General features: G+C 36.2%; 1 protein-coding gene across 6 annotated transcripts in view; it reads left to right on the top strand.

The window, feature by feature from the left end:
• EFCAB7 (EF-hand calcium binding domain 7) overlaps window positions 1–20,942 on the top strand; it is a 58,801-nt gene extending 37,859 nt beyond the window's left edge. For 5 of the 6 annotated variants that reach the window (XM_082357401.1, XM_082357404.1, XM_082357400.1 and 2 more), the window contains 4 exons: window positions 2,864–3,012; window positions 18,067–18,276; window positions 19,546–19,653; window positions 20,676–20,942. In XM_082357401.1, coding sequence (XP_082213527.1) covers window positions 2,864–3,012; window positions 18,067–18,276; window positions 19,546–19,653; window positions 20,676–20,750 — 542 coding nt within the window. In that variant the 3' untranslated portion in view covers window positions 20,751–20,942. The other variant, XM_082357405.1, reaches the window with a different exon arrangement.
• The last annotated feature ends 9 nt before the right edge of the window (window positions 20,943–20,951 follow it).

The following is a 20,951-nucleotide window of genomic DNA, read 5'->3' as shown; positions in this document are numbered from 1 at the left end:
TAATGCACAGAAATCTCTTGCATTTCTATACACTAATGACGAAAAATCTGAAAGTGAAATTAAGAAAACACTCCCGTTTACCATTGCAACAAAAAGAATAAAATATCTAGGAATAAACCTACCTAAGGAGACAAAAGACCTGTATGCAGAAAATTATAAGACACTGATGAAAGAAATTAAAGATGATACAAATAGATGGAAAGATATACCATGTTCCTGGATTGGAAGAATCAACATTGTGAAAATGACTCTACTACCCAAAGCAATCTACAGATTCAATGCAATCCCTATCAAACTACCACTGGCATTTTTCACAGAACTAGAACAAAAAATTTCACAATTTGTATGGAAACACAAAAGACCCCGAATAGCCAAAGCAATCTTGAGAACGAAAAATGGAGCTGGGGGAATCAGGCTCCCTGACTTCAGACTATATTACAAAGCTACAGTAATCAAGACAGTATGGTACTGGCACAAAAACAGAAATATAGATCAATGGAACAGGATAGAAAGCCCAGAGATAAACCCACGCACATATGGTCACCTTATCTTTGATAAAGGAGGCAAGCATATACAGTGGAGAAAAGACAGCCTCTTCAATAAGTGGTGCTGGGAAAATTGGACAGGTACATGTAAAAGTATGAAATCAGAACACTCCCTGACACCATGCACAAAAATAAACTCAAAATGGATTAAAGACCTAAGTGTAAGACCAGACACTATCAAACTCTTAGAGGAAAACATAGGCAGAACACTCTATGACATACATCACAGCAAGATTCTTTTTGACCCAGCTCCCAGAGAAGTGGAAATAAGAACACAAATAAACAAATGGGACCTAATGAAACTTAAAAGCTTTTGCACAGCAAAGGAAACCATAAACAAGACCAAAAGACAACGATCAGAATGGGAGAAAATATTTGCAAATGAAGCAGCTGACAAAGGATTAATCTCCAAGATTTACAAGCAGCTCATGCAGCTCAATAAAAAAAAAACGAACAACCCAATCCAAAAATGGGCAGAAGACCTAAATAGACATTTCTCCAAAGAAGATATACAGATGGCCTACAGACACATGAAAGAATGCTCAACATCATTAATCATTAGAGAAATGCAAATCAAAACTACAATGAGGTATCATCTCACACCGGTCAGAATGGCCATCATCAAAAAATCTAGAAACAATAAATGCTGGAGAGGGTGTGGAGGAAAGGGAACTCTCTTGCACTGTTGGTGGGAATGTAAATTGATACAGCCACTATGGAGAACAGTATGGAGGTTCCTTAAAAAACTACAAATAGAACTACCATACGATCCAGCAATCCCACTACTGGGCATATACCCTGAGAAAACCATAGTTCAAAAAGAGTCATGTACCAAAATGTTCATTGCAGCTCTATTTACAATAGCCAGGACCTGGAAGCAACCTAAATGTCCATCGACAGATGAATGGATAAAGAAGATGTGGCACATATATACAATGGAATATTATTCAGCCATAAAAAGAAATGAAATGGAGGTATTTGTAATGAGGTGGATGGAGTTAGAGTCTGTCATACAGAGTGAAGTAAGTCAGAAAGAGAAAAACAAATACAGTATGCTAACACATATATACGGAATCTAAGGAAAAAAAAAAAAAAAAAGGCCATGAAGAACCTAGTGGCAAGACGGGAATAAAGACACAGACCTACTAGAGAATGGACTTGAGGATATGGGGAGGGAGTGGGGTGAGATGTGACAGGGTGAGAGAGTGTCATGGACATATATACACTACCAAATGTAAAATAGATAGCTAGTGGGAAGCAGCCGCATAGCACAGGGAGATCAGCTCGGTGCTTTGTGACCACCTAGAGGGGTGGGATGGGGAGGGTGGGAGGGAGGGAGATGCAAGAGGGAAGAGATATGGGAACATATTGTATATGTATAACTGATTAACTTTGTTATAAAGCAGAAGCTAACACACCATTGTAAGGCAATTATACTTCAATAAAGAAGTTTAAAAAAAAAAAAAAAAAAAGAATATAGCAGTCTCGGGCTTCCCTGGTGGCGCAGTGGTTGAGAGTCCGCCTGCTGATGCGGGGGACGCGGGTTCGAGCCCTGGTCTGGGAAGATCCCACATGCCGTGGAGCGGCTGGGCCCGTGAGCCACAATTACTGAGCTTGCACGTCTGGAGCCTGTGCTCCGCGGCAAGAGAGGCCGCGGTGGTGGGAGGCCCGTGCAGCGCGATGAGGAGTGGCCCCCGCTTGCCACAACTAGAGAAAGCCCTCGCACAGAAACAAAGACCCAACACAGCCATAAATAAATAAATAAATAAATAAATAAATAAATAAAAATTAAAAAAAAAAAAAGAATATAGCAGTCTCCTTAAACCTGGCACCATCCACATTTCCCTTTTGAAACACCAGTAGTTTGGGGGGTATTACATCAAATTCATTTGGGTTTAAATGGCAAATATATAAGAAGCATTTTAATTTTTGAAATACAGCACTGGCTTTGGCAGCTCATATACTAATTTTTGAAATATATGTCAGTATATACTTTAGATAAGCAGGCAGGTTGGAATTTCTCCAGAAAAATTAAAATTTCCTCTGATTTTGGAATATATTTGCACTATTTTTGACTTCAGATCTTGTTGAAAAACTAAATCATGCACTGTGACAGTGCTTATGCTGAGTTGTGGAAAATTAGAACAGTATCTCTCAAACATGTTTTGAGTCATTCTTATTTCACTTTTGTAGTGCTCACAGATTCCTAAGGCCTCCTTTAAAATAAACATTTGTGAATACTAATAAATAATAGACATTTTAGTAAGTGTATGAATTTTAAAATTATGTAAGAAAGAAACTTTTGGTTGTTTTGACAGAGAATTTCGATACAAAGAAGAATGAACTAACAAGACAGGGCTTTATGGATCTGAATCTAATGGAAGCCAATGATGGAGAAGGAGATCCTCGTGACCTTTGGGTAACTCTACACTCAATGGGCTACAATAAAGCTCTGGAACTGACAGAGGTAAAACAATCTTGAATTTTTGCAGTGGGTTTAATGTACATAATATTTTACCCCATGAGCATTTTCCTGACACAGGACTTTTGAATTGGGCTCTAAAATCCTTGAACTTAAATACGTGAATGAATCCTGGGCACAACAGTATGTTTCTGCTAGTTTATACAAGTTCTTACCTGAAATTTAGTTACTGCCAACATTTAAGTAATTCAGGAACAAAAGGAGTTTGAGCATATGATATTCAGGGAAAAGATTGGTAATATAAAAAATTATTTTTCTTAATTGGCGATGGCTATTTGAGTTGCTAAAATTTCATTTCTATTCAGAGACTCTTTGTCCTAATAGAATAAAGGCTCTCATAATAAGGAGAATATGTCTGGATGAGAACTGGAATTCTGATCTTTTTACAGAGGTACTCCTTGGGTTAATATTTGTAAAACACTTGGAACAGCACTTGGCTCATAGAAAGCACTGTGTATGTATTAGCTATCATTATTATTATTTATTAACATGATAAGGTATAAAAGTTGAATAAGACTCCCAATAAACCAGAGGAATAATAAAAATTAGGCCTATTTCTTAAATTTTATATTTTTGTGTCCTTTAATAAAGTTTAGAATAAAGGATTTAATAGTTTTAGACCACACAATTAGATAACAATACATTTGTTTATAAATTAAAAATAGTATCTGTCCTTTCTATAAATAAATCAACCTCAGAGGGTAACACTACCACCAACAAATTTTAAGTTTTGGGTGTATTGAGTCTTTGGTTTAGTTCCTAGTTTTGACATCATTTAACATTCCTCATAAATTTTTTTTCTGAGAAGTTCTCTATAATTTTTTTTGCCATTTTTATTAATAAGAGGTGAATAGTTCCAGTAACTTTTTACATCCTACTTTAACCTAACATTTAGTGAATCTCACATTTTTAAGCATGGTGCAAAATCAGCATCTAATCTGTGAATAATATTGTGTCTGCTACACATGCTTTCACTTAACAAAGGAATTAGTTAAGAGCAAATTAAGACATTTTATAACATTTGCTGATGTCATTGACTTCTGAAGTCACAGGCAAGAAGGATTTCTGAGACAAATATCTTTTTATTTAAATTTTATTTTTTTATTGAATAGGTAATATATTCATATCATTGAACGTTCCAAAGGTAAAAAAAAAAAAAATTATACAGTGAAAATGTCAAAGGATGATGAGACCACCACTCAGTAGCTGAAATAAAAAGACAAAAATGAATTGATTGCTTACTACAAGGGAGAGCTATCTGGTCAGGTGTAGTCTCTCTATGCAAAGCAGAATGTTCATCTTATTTATAAAGTGTTTTGGGGAAGCATGGTTACTCAGGTGAGACTGTTGACTGGTTGGCACTCAGTGGTATATTTATTTACATGAGTCTGTCTGTGATTGCTTGACTTTCAAAAGTGAGGAGCCAACACTGGCTGACTTAAACAAAAGTGTGTTTATTGAAGTGAGTTGTTGCAGATCAACTGAACAGTTTTAAAACAAGTTCTGGGGAGAGAGATCAAGATGGCAGAATAGAAGGATGTGGATCTCACCTCCTCCCACAAATACATCAAAAATACATTTACATGTGGGACAATTCTCACAGAATACTTACTGGACACTGGCAGATCTCATACAACCAAAACTACAAGAAAGATCACCACGTAACTGGGTAGGACGAAAGAAAAAAAAAAAGGAATCAGGATGGGACCTGTACCCCTGGGAGGGAGCTGTGAAAGAGGAAAGGTTCCCTCACCCTGGGAACCCCCCTCACCAGCTGGGAGATCAGCCAGGACAGAAAGGGAGATTCAGAGGCTCAGAGGAGAGTGCAGCATAGGCTTGCAGCAGGCAGAGCAGAAAGAGACCAGCACAGATGGTCCTGGCCACTTGCTGCACACTTCAGCCTGAGATGCGCATCTGTTGGTGTGCACAGTGGCTGGGTGCTGAAACTTGGGTTTCAGCGGACAGACCTGGGGAGGGGACTGGGGTTGGCTGCATGGAGACGGCCCAAAGGGGCTAGAGTGTGGCCTGGGCCACAAATGGGGGTGTGCACGGGATGAAGCCTAGGTCTGCCATAGAAGCCCCGTTGTTAATGCATGCAAAGGGAGGGGCAGGGCCCTACACTAGCAGCCTCATTCCCAGTGACCTCACAGCAGGCGCAGCTCCACCTCCATGAGCTCTGGGAGCACCAAGCTGCAGTTGCCCACATACAGAGGCAGAGCTGAAATCTGAGCCAATCCCCAGGGGCCGCTTGACTTCAGAAGCCGGGCTGAAATCTGAGCCTTGTCCAGAGGCTTTGCAACTTTGATGGATGTATGCTGCCAGCACCTTTGTAAGCTCAGCACCTGTGGGACATCTGCATGGATTACTGGTGCTCCCATGGCTGGGGCAGGCCTGGAGTTAGCAGCTGTGGGCTTTGCAGGCATGTACATGCGAAGGCAGGGCCAGGGTCTGCGCTGATTCCCTAGTGCCCACAGCGGGTTCAGAGGCACAACTATATGTGACTACTGTGGGTCCTGGTGCCTGTGAACACAGTGCCTGAGGGACATCTGGGTTGATTGCCTGCAATCCCATGGCTGAGGTGGGGCGGAGGGCAGTGCCAACAACAGTGTACTTCGTGAGCACACGACGGGTGACACGCGACACCGGAGCACACTACCTTGTGGACAGCTCCCACAGAGGAATACTCAGTGGCTCTCCCAGCAGAGGTACTTCAACCCCACCTACCCCACACCACAGCTCAGAAATGGATCTGGGGACTTCTACTTCAACAAATGAAGAGCAGACCTTGACCCTGACAAGGCTATGACAGCCACAGAGCAAAGAGGAGGCCCTGCTCAACATCCAGTGAAGGCTCTGGTCACCACAAGTCCAATCACACCCCCTATCAAGGGGATAACAGCCAGCACACACTGAGGAAAAATGTGGCAGGCATCCATACTAAAAACAGCCCTCGCACCAAAACTATCAGACTCATGCAGGCTACACAGGGATACTCCCACATAAAAACAGCCCTTCATGACCACAGTAGATACCTGTTTCTCCTAAATTCAGAGTCAGAGAAATATAAGTAGAATGAAGAATCAGAGGAACCACTCCCAATGAAAAGAACAAGAGAAAGTCCCTGAAAGGACAAACAATGAAACGGACCTCTCCAGTCTGCTAGATCCCAAGTTCAAAGAGGAGGTAATAACAGCACTGAAGGAGGAGTTCCCTGGTGGTCTAGCGGTTAGGATTTGGCACTTTCACTGCCACGGCCTGGGTTCAATCCCTGGTTGGGGAACTGAGATCCTGCAAGCTTCACGGTGCAGCCAAAATAAACGAACAAAACAACAACAGAACACTGAAGGAATTAAGAAAGCCTATTGATAGAAATGCAGATCAAGGAACTGTAACAAGGAACTAGAAACTATAAAAGAGGAGCCAATTAAAATTAGAAAACTTATTTGCTGAGATGAAAGCCAAGGTAAAGGCAGTAAATAGCAAACTAAGTAATGCAGAAAAATGAATAAGTTATCTGGAAGATAGAATAATGGAAATCACCCAATCAGAACAGCAGATAGAAAGATAAACAGCAAAAAAAAAAAAAAAAAGAAAGCAATATATGAGACCTATAGGATAATATAAAGCAAGCCAATCTATGCATAATAGGGATCCCAGGAGAAAAAGAAAGAGAAAAAGAGATTGAAAATGTATTTGAGGAAATTTTGGCTGAAAACTTCCCAAACCTAAAGAAAGCAACATATCCAGGTACAGGAAGCACAGAGGGTCCCAAACAGGATGAACCCAAACAGAACTATATCAAGATATATTATATAATTAAAATGGCAAACATCAAAGATAAAGAGTGGATTCTAAAGACAGCAAGATAAAAACAAAGAGTTAGTTACAAGGGAAGCCCCATAAGGCTGATTTCTCTACAGAAACATTGCAGGCCAGAAGGGAGTGGCAAGACATATTCCAAGTTCTGAAAGGGAAAAACCTGCAACCTAGGATACTCTACCCAGAAAAATTATCATTTAGAATAGAAGGAGAGATAAGATAATGAATTTTTCAGATAAGCAAAAACTAAAAGAATACAGCAATACTAAACCTATCCTAAAAGAAATATTGAATGGTCTTCTCTAAAGAGAAAAGAGGGCTTCCCTGGTGGCGCAGTGGTTGAGAATCCGCCTGCCAATGCAGGGGAAATGGGTTCGAGCCCTGGTCTGGGAAGATCACACATGCCGTGGAGCGGCTGGGCCTGTAAGCCACAACTACTGAGCCTGCGCATCTGGAGCCTGTGCTCCGCAACAAGAGAGGCCGCGATAGTGAGAGGCCCACGCACCGCAATGAAGAGTGGCCCCCACTTGCCGCAACTAGAGAAAGCCCTCACACAGAAACGAAGACCCAACACAGCCATAAATAAATAAATAAATAGATAAATAAATATATAAATAAAAATTAAATAGAAAAGAAACAAGAATCTATAGGAAAGAGAAAATCACAGTCAAATCAGGCATTACACAGAAAAACAATTTCTTTGTGAAAGCAATGATAACTACAATGAACAGCAAAAGCATAAACATGAAGATGTAAAAGAGGACATCAAAATAAAATGTGGAGGAGAGGAGTAAGAAAATGTAGGGGTTTTTTTTAAGAATGTGTTTGAGCCTATATGACTACCAGTCTAAAGCAAGTAGATATACTAATGGGTTAACATACTTGAAAAACAGGGTAACCACAACTCAAAAAAACATATAATAGATTCACAAAAAACAAGAACAAAAGAACTCAAGCATAACACAAAAGAAAACCATCAGACCACCAAAGGAAAAACAAAAAGAGAAAGAAAGGAACAAAGAAGAAATTGAAAATCTACTGGAAAACAAGGTTTAAAATGGCAGTAAATGCATATCTATCAATAATTACCTTAAATGTCAATGCACTAAATGCACCAGTCAAAAGACATAGAGTGGCAAGGTGGATAATAAAACAAGAGCCTACAATATGCTGCCTACAAGAGACCCACTTAAGGGTGAAGTACGCACACAGATTGAAAGTGAGGGGATGGAAAAAGATATTTCATGCAAACTGAAATGACAAGAAAGCAGGGGTAGATAGCAATACTCAGATGAAATAGACTGTAAAATAAAGGCCATAAAGAAAGATAAAGAAGGACACTATATAATGATAAAAGGATCAATACAAGAAGAGGACATAACACCCATTAACATATATGCACCCAATATAGGAGCACCTAAATACATAAAACAAATACTAACAGACATAAAGGGAGAAATTGATGGGAATACAATAATTGTAGGAGACTTTAACACCTCACTGACATCAATGGACAGATCATCCAGACAGAAAATCAAGAAGGCAACAGAGATCCTAAATGATATAACAGACCAGTTAGACTTAATTGCTATTTTCAGGACATTACATCCAAAAAACAGAATACACATTCTTTTCAAGTGCACATGGAACATTCTTTAGGATAGACCACATACTAGGACACAAAATAAGCCTCAACAAATTTAAGAGGACAGAAATTATTTCAAGCATCTATTCTGACCACAATGGCATGAAACTAGAAATAAACCACAGAAAGAGAAATGAGAAAAAAATGATTACATGGAGACTAAACAACATGCTACTAAAAAACCAATGGGTCAACAATGAATTAAATCAACAACTTAACCTACCACCCACCACCTTCTTAGAAAAAGAAGAACAAACAAAAATTAAGGTCAGCACAAGGAAGGAAATAACAAAGATCAGAGAGTAAATAAATAAAATAGAGATAAAACACATTAGGAAAAATCAATAAAACAAAGAGCTGGCTTTTTGAAAGGGTAAGCAAAATCAACAAACCTCTGGCCAGGCTAACCAAGAAGAAAAGAGAGAGGACCCAAATAAACAAAATAAGAAATGAAAACGGAGAAATAACAGCTGATACTGCAGAAATACAAAAAACCATAAGAGTATACTATGAACAATTATTTGCCAACAAATTGGACAACCAAGAAGAAATGGACAAGTTTTTAGAAGCATGAAGCCCACCAAAACTGAATCAAGAAGAAATAGGTAATTTGAACAGACCAATCACTAGAAGTGAAATAGAATCTATATATAAAAAAAAAAAAAACTCCCTGCAAACGAAAGTCCAGAATCAATGGCATCACTGGGAAATTCTACCAAACATACAAAGAAGAACTTATACCAAACCTTCTCAAACTCTTCCAAAGAGTTGAAGAGGAGGGGACACTCCCAAAGTCATTCTGTGAAGCCACCATCACCCTGATACCAAAACCAAAGACACTACCAAGAAAGAAAATTACAGGCCAATATCTTTGATGAATATAGAGGCAAAAATTCTAACAACACATAAAAAAGATCATATACTGTGATCAAATGTATTCATCCCAAGGTGACAGGGATGGTTCAACATACGCAAATCAATCAATGTGGTACACCACATCAACAAAAGCAAAGACAAAGCACATGATCATTACAATAGATGCAGAAAAAGCATTTGATAAAATTCAACATCCATTCATGATAAACACTCTTACCAAAATGTGGTTAGAGGGAACATATCTCAACATAATAAAAGCTATTTATGACAAACCCACAGCCAACATAATATTCAATGATAAAAGCTGAAAACCTTCCCACTAAAATCTGGAACAAGACAAGGATGCCCACTCTCACCACTTCTCTTCAGCATAGTATTGGAAGTCCTAGCCACAGCAATCAGACAAGAAAATGAAATAAAATGTATCCAAATTGGAAGGGAAGAGGTAAAATTGTCATTATATGCAGATGACATGATACTATACATAGAAAATCCTAAAGACTCCACGCAAAAACTACTAGAACTGATAAACAAATTCAGCAAGGTATCAGGATACAAGATTAATGTACAGAAATCTGTTGCATTTCTTTACACTGACAATGAAATATAAGAAAGGAAAGTGAAAAAAAAATCTCTTTTAAAATCACATCAAAAAATTAAATACTTAGAAATAAACCTGACCAAGGAGGTAAAAGACTTATATGCTGAGAACTATAAAACATTGGTAAAGGAAACTGAAGATGATTCAAAGAAATGGAAAGATATTCCATGCTCTTGGATTGGAAGAATTAATATTGTTTAAATGGCCATACTTCCCAAAGCAATCTGTAGACTTAATGAGATCCCTTTCATGACATTTTTCACAGAAATAGAACAAATAACCCTAAAATTTATATGGAATCACAAAAGACCCAGAATTGCCAAAGCAATCCTGAGGAAAAAGAACAAAGCTGGAGGCATAATCCTCCCAGACTTCTGACAATACTACAAAGCTACAGTAATCAAAAGAGTATGGTGTTGGCACAGAAACAGACATGTGGATCAATGGAACAGAATAGAAAGCCCAGAAATAAACAAACACACCTACGGACTATTAATCTTTGACAAAGGAGGCAAGAATATACAATGGAGAATGGAGAAAAGACAGTCTCTTCAGCAAGTGGTGTTGGGAAAGCTGGACAGCTGCATGTAAATCAATGAAGTTAGAACACTCCCTCATACCATACACAAAAATAAACTCAAAATGGCTTAAAGACTTAAATATAAGACATGACACCATAAAACTCCTAGAGGAAAACATAGGCAGAACAGTCTTTGACATAAATTGCAGCAATATTTTTTTTTGATTTGTCTCTTAGAGTAATGGAGACAAAAGCAAAAATTAATAAATGGGGGGCTTCCCTGGTGGTGCAGCGGTTGAGAATCCGCCTGCCAATGCAGGGGACACGGGTTCGAGCCGTGGTCTGGGAAGATCCCACATGCCGTGGAGCAACTAGGCCCGTGAGCCACAACTACTGAGCTTGCGCGTCTGGAGCCTGTGCTCCGCAACAAGAGAGGCCGTGACAGTGAGAGGCCCGCACACCGCGATGAAGAGTGGCCCCCGCTCGCCACAACTAGAGAAAGCCCGCGCACAGAAACGAAGACCCAACACAGCCAAAAATAAATAAATAAATTTTTAAAAAATTAATAAATGAGACATAATTAAACTTAAAAGCTTTGCACAGCAAAGGAAGCCATAAACAAAGTGAAAAGACAACCTATGGACTGGGATAAAACATTTGCAAATGATGTGACCAACAAGGGATTAATCTCCAAAATATCAAACAGCTCATATAGCTCAATATCAAAAAAAAACCCCCAAAACAAGCAATGCAATCAAAAAACAGTCAGGAGACCTAAATAGACATTTCTCCAAAGAAGACATATAGATGGCCAACAGGCACCTGAAAGGATGCATCACTAATTACTAGAGAAATGCAAATCAAAACTACAATGAGGTACCACCTCACACTGGTCAGAATGGCCATCATCAAAAAGTCTACAAATAATAAATGCTGGAGAGCATGTGGAGAAAAGGGACCCTCCTACACTGTTGATGGGAATGTAAATTGGTGCATACACTATGGAGAACAGTGTGGAGGTTCCTTAAAAAACTAAAAATAGAGTTACCATATGATCCAGCAATCCTGCTCCTGGGCACATATCCAGAGAAAACTCTAATTCAAAAAGATACATGCACCCCAGTGTTCATAGCAGTGCTGTTTATAATAGCCAAGGCATGGAAGCAAACCTAAAAATCCATCAACAGAGGAATGAATGAAGAAGATGTGGTATATAAATACATACACACAATGGAGTATACACACACACACACACACACACACACACACACACACACACAATGGAATACTACTCAGCCATAAAAAAGAATGAAATAATGCCATTTGCAGCAACGTGAATGGACCTATAGATTATCATAGTAAGTGTAGTAAGTCAGACAGAGAAAGACAAATATTATATGATATCACTTATATGTGGAATCTAAAATATGATGCAGATGAACTTATTTACAAAACAGAAACAGACTCACAGACATAGAACAAAAACTTATGGTTACCAAAGGGGAAAGGGGGGTAGGGGTAAATTATTAGGAGTTTGGGATTAGCAAACTACTATATATATAAAATAGATAAACCACTGCATATAAAATAGATAAACAACAAGATCCAACTGTATGGAACAAAGAACTCTATTCAATATCTTGTAATAAACTATAACAGAAAAGAATATGAAAAATATATGTATATAATATATACGTACATATCTGTGTGTTTATAGATATATATATGTATATAACTGAATCACTTTGCTGTACACCAGAAACTAACACAACATTGTAAATTAACTATTTTACTTATAAAAATTAAATATATATTAAAGAAAAAAACAAGTTCTGATGACTACTCATTACCATGACAACAGAATAATCAGTTTTTTCATAAGTTTATGGGCACTTTTTTATTCCCAGTCTTTCCTTTTGATTTTCATCCAGCTAAGGCTGCAGAAAAAACCATCAAAGATTCACTCAACCACTGATGTTGATTCTCTTTGAAGAGGTTTCCTCTGTGGAGATCTGATTTTCAGTTTGTGCGTGTATCATGATTTCATCCTGTTTTTGCCTTTAAGTCATCTGTTGGGAAAGTAACTTTTTAAGTTACTGAAGCATTTTAAGATTCTGGACAACATTAAACTCTGAGACAAGTACAACTAGAAGTATTATAAGAAAGGACTGAAGGGCACTCCAGAATCATGACCCCAGATTTTCCAGACTTGGCCGAGAAAAGTCCCAAGGACTCCCTAAGTCTATTTTTTATAGCCTTTTGTAGTTTTAGTTAGTTTTACTTCTAGTGTTAATCCAGGTACAACCTGAAGTATTAGCATTAGTTCAGACGCCTCCCTGATTGTTCAAAAGAAAGTCAGGCTTTTTTATTATCTATACCTGTTCGAGTTAAAGAATTTAACTCAACTGGATTGTTGTGCCCCCAGGGCTTAGGCTATATTAATTACTGTGTCAACCAAAATGAAGGAGCAATTTTTTGGTGATCATGTGGAGTGGCATAACTGCTGTGCATTGGCTTACTATCTTCAGGAGTCTTTTGCAGAAAGGGTTTTATTCTTTTGGGGTGTATGTAAGGAAATATAACCCACTGAGGGTATTGGAGGGTCATGCCCTTGGAATGGCCTAACTAATAGCTGTACAAAATAATTTACCTTGGTTCTGGGTTGGCATTAAATAGTCTGATTTCCACACAGAAGCTGCACAAGTCATGTAATCATCCTTTGTGGGATTGTAGGTATATTGTTTCTTGGCGCTGTGACAAATAATAAATATTGCATCTCTATTTCTCATAGTTCAAACATATTTTCCTTAAAGCCTAGACTTAGGAAAGTCAGTATTACTAATAAGGAGAACATGATAGGCTAAGTCAGACATATATACCCTTAAATCAGTAAAGAGGAAAGCTATGAATAAACAAGAGTGTTCAAAGAAGACTGTAACCTATAGAAGAATCTTGCTCCAGTGGTCTCGAGAGGAAGCTTCTTACTTCATATGGTCATGTGCTTATTGAAAGGTTTTTGGGTTAGCAGTTAATTCTGTGTACTGCTGGCTTCTGGAGGTTCTCTGGAAAACCTCACTTTAGGATCTTTAAAGGATGTATCTTTCTAATTCTGTTAAGGCCCTTATCGTTTTCCCAGAGATTTGGGAATGATAAAGACAAAAATGTTTTGAGTAAGGAGCAAAGCCTTACATAATCCAAATTTATGACTAATTGTTCCAGTTAAATGTGTCCCTTGTCATGGGATCAGTAAATTGGAATGTCCTAGGCAGTCATGATGGTTGTGACCTTTCAACAGGGAAATATTTTGATCCATTCTGAAAAGAAATGTGCTATTATTAGTACGACATATTCAGAAACCATAGCAGGAGAGGCAACTGTAGAAATTCAATTTGGAAATGCCCAGAGTCTTTTAGAGCATAGTCTCAGTTCATGTCCCTCAATTTTTCTAGGTTAATTTAGTTACAAATAAAGCATGGACTGACTTTATCCTTCATCATCCTATGAAGGTTTTTTCCTTAGTGTTTGATATTATAGCCAGTTTGTCCCTATTGGAATGAATTGTTTCACAGAGGATTTAATCCTTTATTTTTATAGTCCAGGTGGCTATTTTGGTTTTGTCAGATCTTAATCCTCGTGGTTCTTATAACCTGATTGTACCCATTGTTTCTTTTCAGAATTTGGGAGGCCAAAATTTGTATATCTACAATGGAATCCTTGAACTTTTCCATGGATTTTTTTTTTCCATGGATTTTATTTTGTTATTCTTACAATGCTTTTACATAAGGACTTTAGTCAGAGTAGTCTGTTTAATATAATGGTGTGTTAAAAGTATTTGTATAGTACTTCTAAAGTATTTCTGTGGTATCTATAGTATAGATATTAGCTTCTATAGAACTTCTTTTACTGTCTCTTCCTTTATGATAGCAATTATTTTAGGTATCAAAAAATGTATTTGTTGTTCATTTTTAAAGAGTACTTGAGAAAGCACAAAAAAAACCTTGTTTTTTTCTATAACATTTTTTAAAAGTCAATTATTCTAAAAGCATACTAGCTGTTAGCTTATATGTATTTTACTCTCTTCTTCTAGTGATTTGGTATGCCTTATAGAGAGCCATAATTTAATCATTTGAGCTAAGCTATTTCATGGTAAGGAAATAGATTTTACAAAAGAGACTAAGCTACTTATTGTATGTCAAGCCTGGTATTGTCCTTTTTATTTTTTTAATATAACCCCATCAACAAACAATATTAAGTCAGGATTTGGTATTGAAGCATCCAAAATTTTTTTCTGGGCATGGATACTTCTTGATTTACAGAATCATAATGAGGAGATTCTCCTCATTCAGTAAGGGTTATAGAGTTGTTGGATTGAAAGTATTTAATCAGCAGATGGTAATATAGGGAGAAAGTAATAATTCATAATTAATTAATTGGTATAAAAATATTGAATGCTTCCATTAATGATAGGGATATACACATGTGATAACATATTATTTAAAGGATTCATACAAAATCTGAAGGTATTTGGACTGATTTAGTTTTGACTGATACCTGTAAGTGCTCTGAGACAATGAGCTTGTTCAATTAAGGTATTGGCTTTGATAGGCAATGGTTCTTTGATGTGTGCTATGTTACTGAGTTAATATACCTAGAGCATGACCTAACATTTTCATGTTTGTAAAAAAAAAAAAAAAAGAAAAGAAGAAAGTTTTATGATAATTTAGGAAGAATCCATTTAAAATCTTATGAGCTGTGTTCTAATTGGTTTGAATATGTCTGTAGAGTCTTTTGCCCATAAGGATTCAGGAACCATAGCTATTTTTTTGGCAATTTCTTGAGTCATATATTATGTAAGTAATCTAATGTCTAAATGAGCTATATTTTGATCCCACCTATTAAATTAGTAGGTATTGTGTCACAAAGACTAACCAAAGTATCAGCTACAGGTTAGGATTTAGGAAAGGGCTTAGGTTTGTTTGAAATCTCATTAATTGGTTTTAGTAAACCAAAGTTTAGTTTATTTTAAGCATTCTATAAGTTACTATATACTCTCAGTTTGTCTTATTTTTTTCCTCTACAATCAGGTACAGCCAGTCACTTTTACTTTATTTTTTCTTATTAAACCCCCAATTCAATTTTAGAATTATAGGTTATCCACTCTCTCTATCAACTTATAAAGGCAGATCCTCTTTCAAAGAGCAGCATAACTTCTTTATTGTTCCTCCTGCAAGAGCATTGCCCCTATGTCACCATAACAATGATTTGTTCTTTATGGGACGTTGATAAGCAAAACGTATGCCTAGTTTTTTTCCTTTTATTCCTTCTCTTCTTTTTACTTATTTTTTTTAAAATTAATTTTTTGGCTGTGTTGGGTCTTCGTTTCTGTGCGAGGGCTTTCTCCAGTTGCGGCGAGCGGGGGCCACTCTTCATCGCGGTGCGCGGGCCTCTCACTATCGCGGCCTCTCTTGTTGCGGAGCACAGGCTCCAGACGCGCAGGCTCAGTAGTTGTGGCTCACGGGCCCAGTTGCTCCGCGGCACGTGGGATCTTCCCAGACCACGGCTCGAACCCGTGTCCCCTGCATTGGCAGGCGGATTCTCCACCACTGCGCCACCAGGGAAGCCCCTCCTTCTCTTCTTTTTTAAAAAAGAATTTCATGGTATAAATTCCTTCTGGAATGGGAAAAATTTCCTTCGTTTTTTTAGATATTGAGAGCTATGTAATACACTCTATTTCACTTTTATCTTGGCTAACAGGTAGCTAAGAGCCACACTTTGTGCAAAATTTTAGTAGCATGCCTTAATCTAGGTTTTTTTATTACCGTCTTCCCCGTCTTCCTTATTATATATTGTTAATATTTTTACAATTACCAATTTACAATGAATTGTTTTCTTCCTTATTGTATGCTTCCTATATTAACTTAGTAGGATAAAAAAGATAAGTAAATAAAAGATCAAGTCCATGAACAGAAAAAAATAATACGGTTAAAGGGCACCATTTTTAGAGTAGATAAGATTTTATTTAAAAATTTTAGGGAATACGTCTTTAACAAAGACTTTAAGATGTTTGCGGTCAGTGACATCTGAATGTAATATTGATACTCTTTCGTTGAATAAAACAAATAAGCAAGACTTGAAAAATGGTAAAATAATACCAGAATCTATTCAGTACTGAAAAAATAAATTAAACCTTTAAAATGCCATAATCATAATTATTACAGTTTTTTTTAGAATTCTATATTGTGAAATATTTTGACACATATTACCTATTAGATATTTCTAGCAACTCTTGGCAGGATATATACTGTTTATCCCCACCTTCTCAATGAAGAAACCGAGCCTCATAGAAGTGAAGTAACTTCCCCAGATCACGAAGCTAGTAAATGGCAAAACCCAATTACAAACTCAGATCTTCTGCTTTCTTTTCCAACGATTTTTCAGTCTACTATCTCTTAAAAAGGTGACTTTATTATTGCCAAAGGTTGGAGTCATTAAATATTTTTAAACTTTTTTAAAAAAAAATGTATATTGTTCTACTAAGTTCAGACTTTTATCTTTTGTCCCCATAATAAAAAGTTGAACATCAATGTGTGTGAATTCATTCATTTACTCAACAAATACACTTTAATGCCTACATAAAGTAAGCTTGTAATAAAGAGGCACAGTGATGAATAAAATAGTCAAAAATTCTGCCCTCATGGACATTCCATGAAGGAGGATGACTAATTAAATGCAAAATTAATAAAATCATTTCAAAAGTGTTTTAAAGGAAACAAGCCAGTGGCCAAAGTAGAGAACAGTGGGGGAGTGAAGGAGATTGGGGGACCAGAGCCACTCTCTCTGCAGAAGTGACACTTAAGCTTAAACCTGAAAGAGGAGGATGAGACATATATGTGAAAAGGTATGAATCTTCTAAGCAGGGAGAATACTACATACGAAATCCCTGACACAGGAAGGAGCTTTATTTGTTCTAGGATATGAAAGAGCAGAGTAACTGGAACATCTCCTGCAAGGCAGGAGACTGGGCTGTATAGAGAGGCTACCGTGTGCAGTATCTTGTAGGCTACGGTAGAGACTAAAGAGTAGACATTAGAAAAATCTATTTCCAAATGCAGAAAATCTCTTTAGATCTCAGATTTTTAAAGATGCTTTTACACCAACTATAAACTGTGTGAATTAATTTTTCTACACTTAGTTATTTTTGGTGCTGTATATTCGTGTATTGAGTTTCACATAATTTCTTTAGAGCCTGTTGAATTCTTTCTGTAGTCTTTCTGTAGTTAGGAAAGGAAATTAAGTAACTAACATGACATGAGTTAGCTTTAGAGCAAATGGAGGGGTTGGCGTAAAGGAGGTTTCTTTCCTTTTCTATGAACATTATCAGTTAATGTGCAACCAAAAAATCAGAATTTCATGCTTTTTTATTAATCAATTCATAGTACTAAAATTTTCCTCATAAATGTGTATCAGAAGGACAAGCTAGAAAGTATCTTCTTAAGTCATATGATAAACATATTAATAATAAATAATTTAAATTCTATCAAAAGGCTAAAACAAGGTTTGATTTATTTTTCATTTCAGGCATGCCCATTTGTCATCGATATCTATGCAGACAAATGCAAGCCAAGAATTAAAACTGTCCATATGGAGGCATGCAGTGGGCAACTTGAGAAGGCCATTTGTAAATCTGTTCTTAACAAAGGCGATGCCAAAGTAATGGATGGCTATGAAAATATAATTGTACATACTTATAAGTGTGACACCTGGATAACGTCAGTTATTGAAAACAAGGTATCAGTTATGAGGTGGTTCTCCTCATAACAGCAATGTTTGCTACTATGTTCCATCTTCCTTCTCACCCTATTCTTGCATAGTAATTAAATACCCCATTACATTAATAATATCTATAATAGTCAATTTATTCTTTTTTCTTTTTGAGTTTCTAACTCAAACTGGGCATGATAATTTTTATATATTTTTAAGGTATATAATATTTACTTTATTTATTAGATATTTATTTTTTGTGTTTCTTTATGAGACAATTGTTTTTCTCTTAAAATATTATGAAAATTAAATATTTGGAGATCTATGAAGATAGAGCATAATCTGGGTACAAAATATTTTATTTAGTTTGTTACTAAAAGTCTTCACACATAACATAGCTATTTTAAACAATGGACATCATGTTTTAAAGAAATATAAACAAAGTAAAGAAAAGAATGTAGCCCAACTGTTTTATACAAACTATGCAGTATCAGAAATCCTACAGATTATCATCATTTTATCCAATTAAATATATTCTACTGTCCAGGACCTGTTTTTATCAAGCCAATTATTTCTGACTTTGGCCATCTTCTCTGCTACTATTGATATTGCAGGTCAAGAGAATACACACATAAATTCTTAAAGTCAGATATACTGAGTTTGCTAGAAATTATAAATTTTTATAAAATCTTACTCAAGATGGCTAGGTTTTTAGAACTGTTGGCTTATTTCTTTTAGTTCCTGGGTGAGATTTACATTATTTTTATGCCTGCCATAAATTTCTTAAAGTGCTTAAGATTTGACTGAGTATTGAGTCAATGTGAATATATATTATGTAACTCTCATAGTCACAATAGGGGCCACTAGAAAGTATAACATGGTCTCTGCTGTCAAGGAGTTTATGGGCTAGTTGTAAAGGCAAAATTAATACTCTCGAAACAACAGTTAAATGTTAAATTACATAGTACTGTTTGTGTGTGCAATAGGAATTCAACTGTATTTGCATCTCTTGTACTTGATGTTAGTTTGGACTATAGAAGTTGGGGAAGAGTTTGTGATTAGGGGGAAGGGAACTGTGATGTGGGATTTAAACATGTGTATAGGATTTGAAGGATAACTAGGATTTAGATTTAGTCTGAGCTAATGTTTCTGTGTTTCTATGATGTCTTCTTTGTTTCTGTAGAACCCTGTGAATATCTCTATCACAAGACTTGCAAAGTGTTTTGCAATTATCGTTTTGTTTGTATGTATTTAGTAAAGAAAGGACTAGCAACTTATAAAATCTTTCTTTTATAGTCAGATAATAAAGTGATTATTCACATCAACAACGAGCTGAGTAAAAACTGTGTAAACAACAGAGGACTTGACATATTTGCAGTAGAAGTGGCACCAAAATCTACAATGGTAATGCATTGTTTTCTTATTAAAGCCTTTTGTTTTATCAATTTGAAAAAAACATTTTTGCTATTAATGTTATGGATAAATATGTAGATATGAAATAAAGTAGAAAATTATTTTAAGTATGATATTTGTATTAGTACCATCCTGTACTATGAGATAGGAGACTGGTTCTAATCCAGTTCTCACTATTTGGTTCAGTGATTATGGGACATTCACTTAACTTCTCTGTTTCAGTCTCTTTTTTGTTTGTTTCAGTCTCTTTAAGTGTAAACTTAATGTAATGTCACCAGTTTTAGGTACTTCACAAAATTAATGTAAAGATAAAAATAAAATGATATATGTGAAAGCACTATTGAATATTATATAGAAATACAAAGTAGTGTTAATAGTAGTAGGACTTTTGACAACTCAAAATATTTTTATCTACATTATTAAGATTTTCTGAGGTAACCTAAAAGAGAAAATGCCTGTGAGTTTTATATAACCAACTAAGTCAAGAGCTAGGAATAGCTGAAGTTCTGGTGTTAGCAGAACTCTGGGTTTCTGATTTAGCCAGGAGTTCAAAGGCAGGGAGAGATCAGTAGACCCTGAAACTAGTTTAGTCAAGGGAAAAAGGAAAAAACTTTCTATTCTTTCCCTTTTTTTCTCCATACTGTCAGTGAAATCCTAAAACATGCTAAAACAGGATAAGAAGAGTTTATCTTTTCTGTTATCCCAATCATGGTTTTTTTTATATGTTCTAGGCTTAGAGAGGAAAGAATATTTACTTCCCTTTCTACCACTCCTCTTTACCCACATTCACAAATACCAACTACCAAATACTACATTACGTAAAATTTAGGCTGGATTATCCTGTTAGACATCAGATCGTAGATTGCAGGTCCCTGCTAAGGACAAATATTAAAGAATTTTATCTGCACAGATATATTTTTTACATAGGTTCTAGAAATGTTGTCCTATTGAAAAATTAGCCCAAAATTACAGTATATAAAAGGAAGGTAAAGGCTTTCTATTTTTATATGCAGGTTTGTCAACATGTAATGCCTCTGAATGAACGACAAGAATGGATATATTATTGTGTGTATTCCCTTATATCTTAAACACTGTTTTTAGGAAATAATTTTGCTTGAGACTATCAAACTAAGAAGAATTATTTCAAGTTTAGTCTGTTATTTGTTGATCAACAAAATGCTAATGAATTTAACTGATGTACATAATAATCTATTTCATTTGTATGCATTTACATTTCATGTCCATATTATATACTTTATTATTAAAATAGAAATAATTTTTTTAACGTG

The sequence above is a fragment of the Balaenoptera borealis genome (assembly GCF_965194805.1).
Source record: "Balaenoptera borealis genome assembly, chromosome: 1".
Taxonomy (NCBI): domain Eukaryota; kingdom Metazoa; phylum Chordata; class Mammalia; order Artiodactyla; family Balaenopteridae; genus Balaenoptera; species Balaenoptera borealis.
Note: the sequence above shows the minus strand (reverse complement) of the source record. Positions and strands in the feature narration are given on the sequence as shown.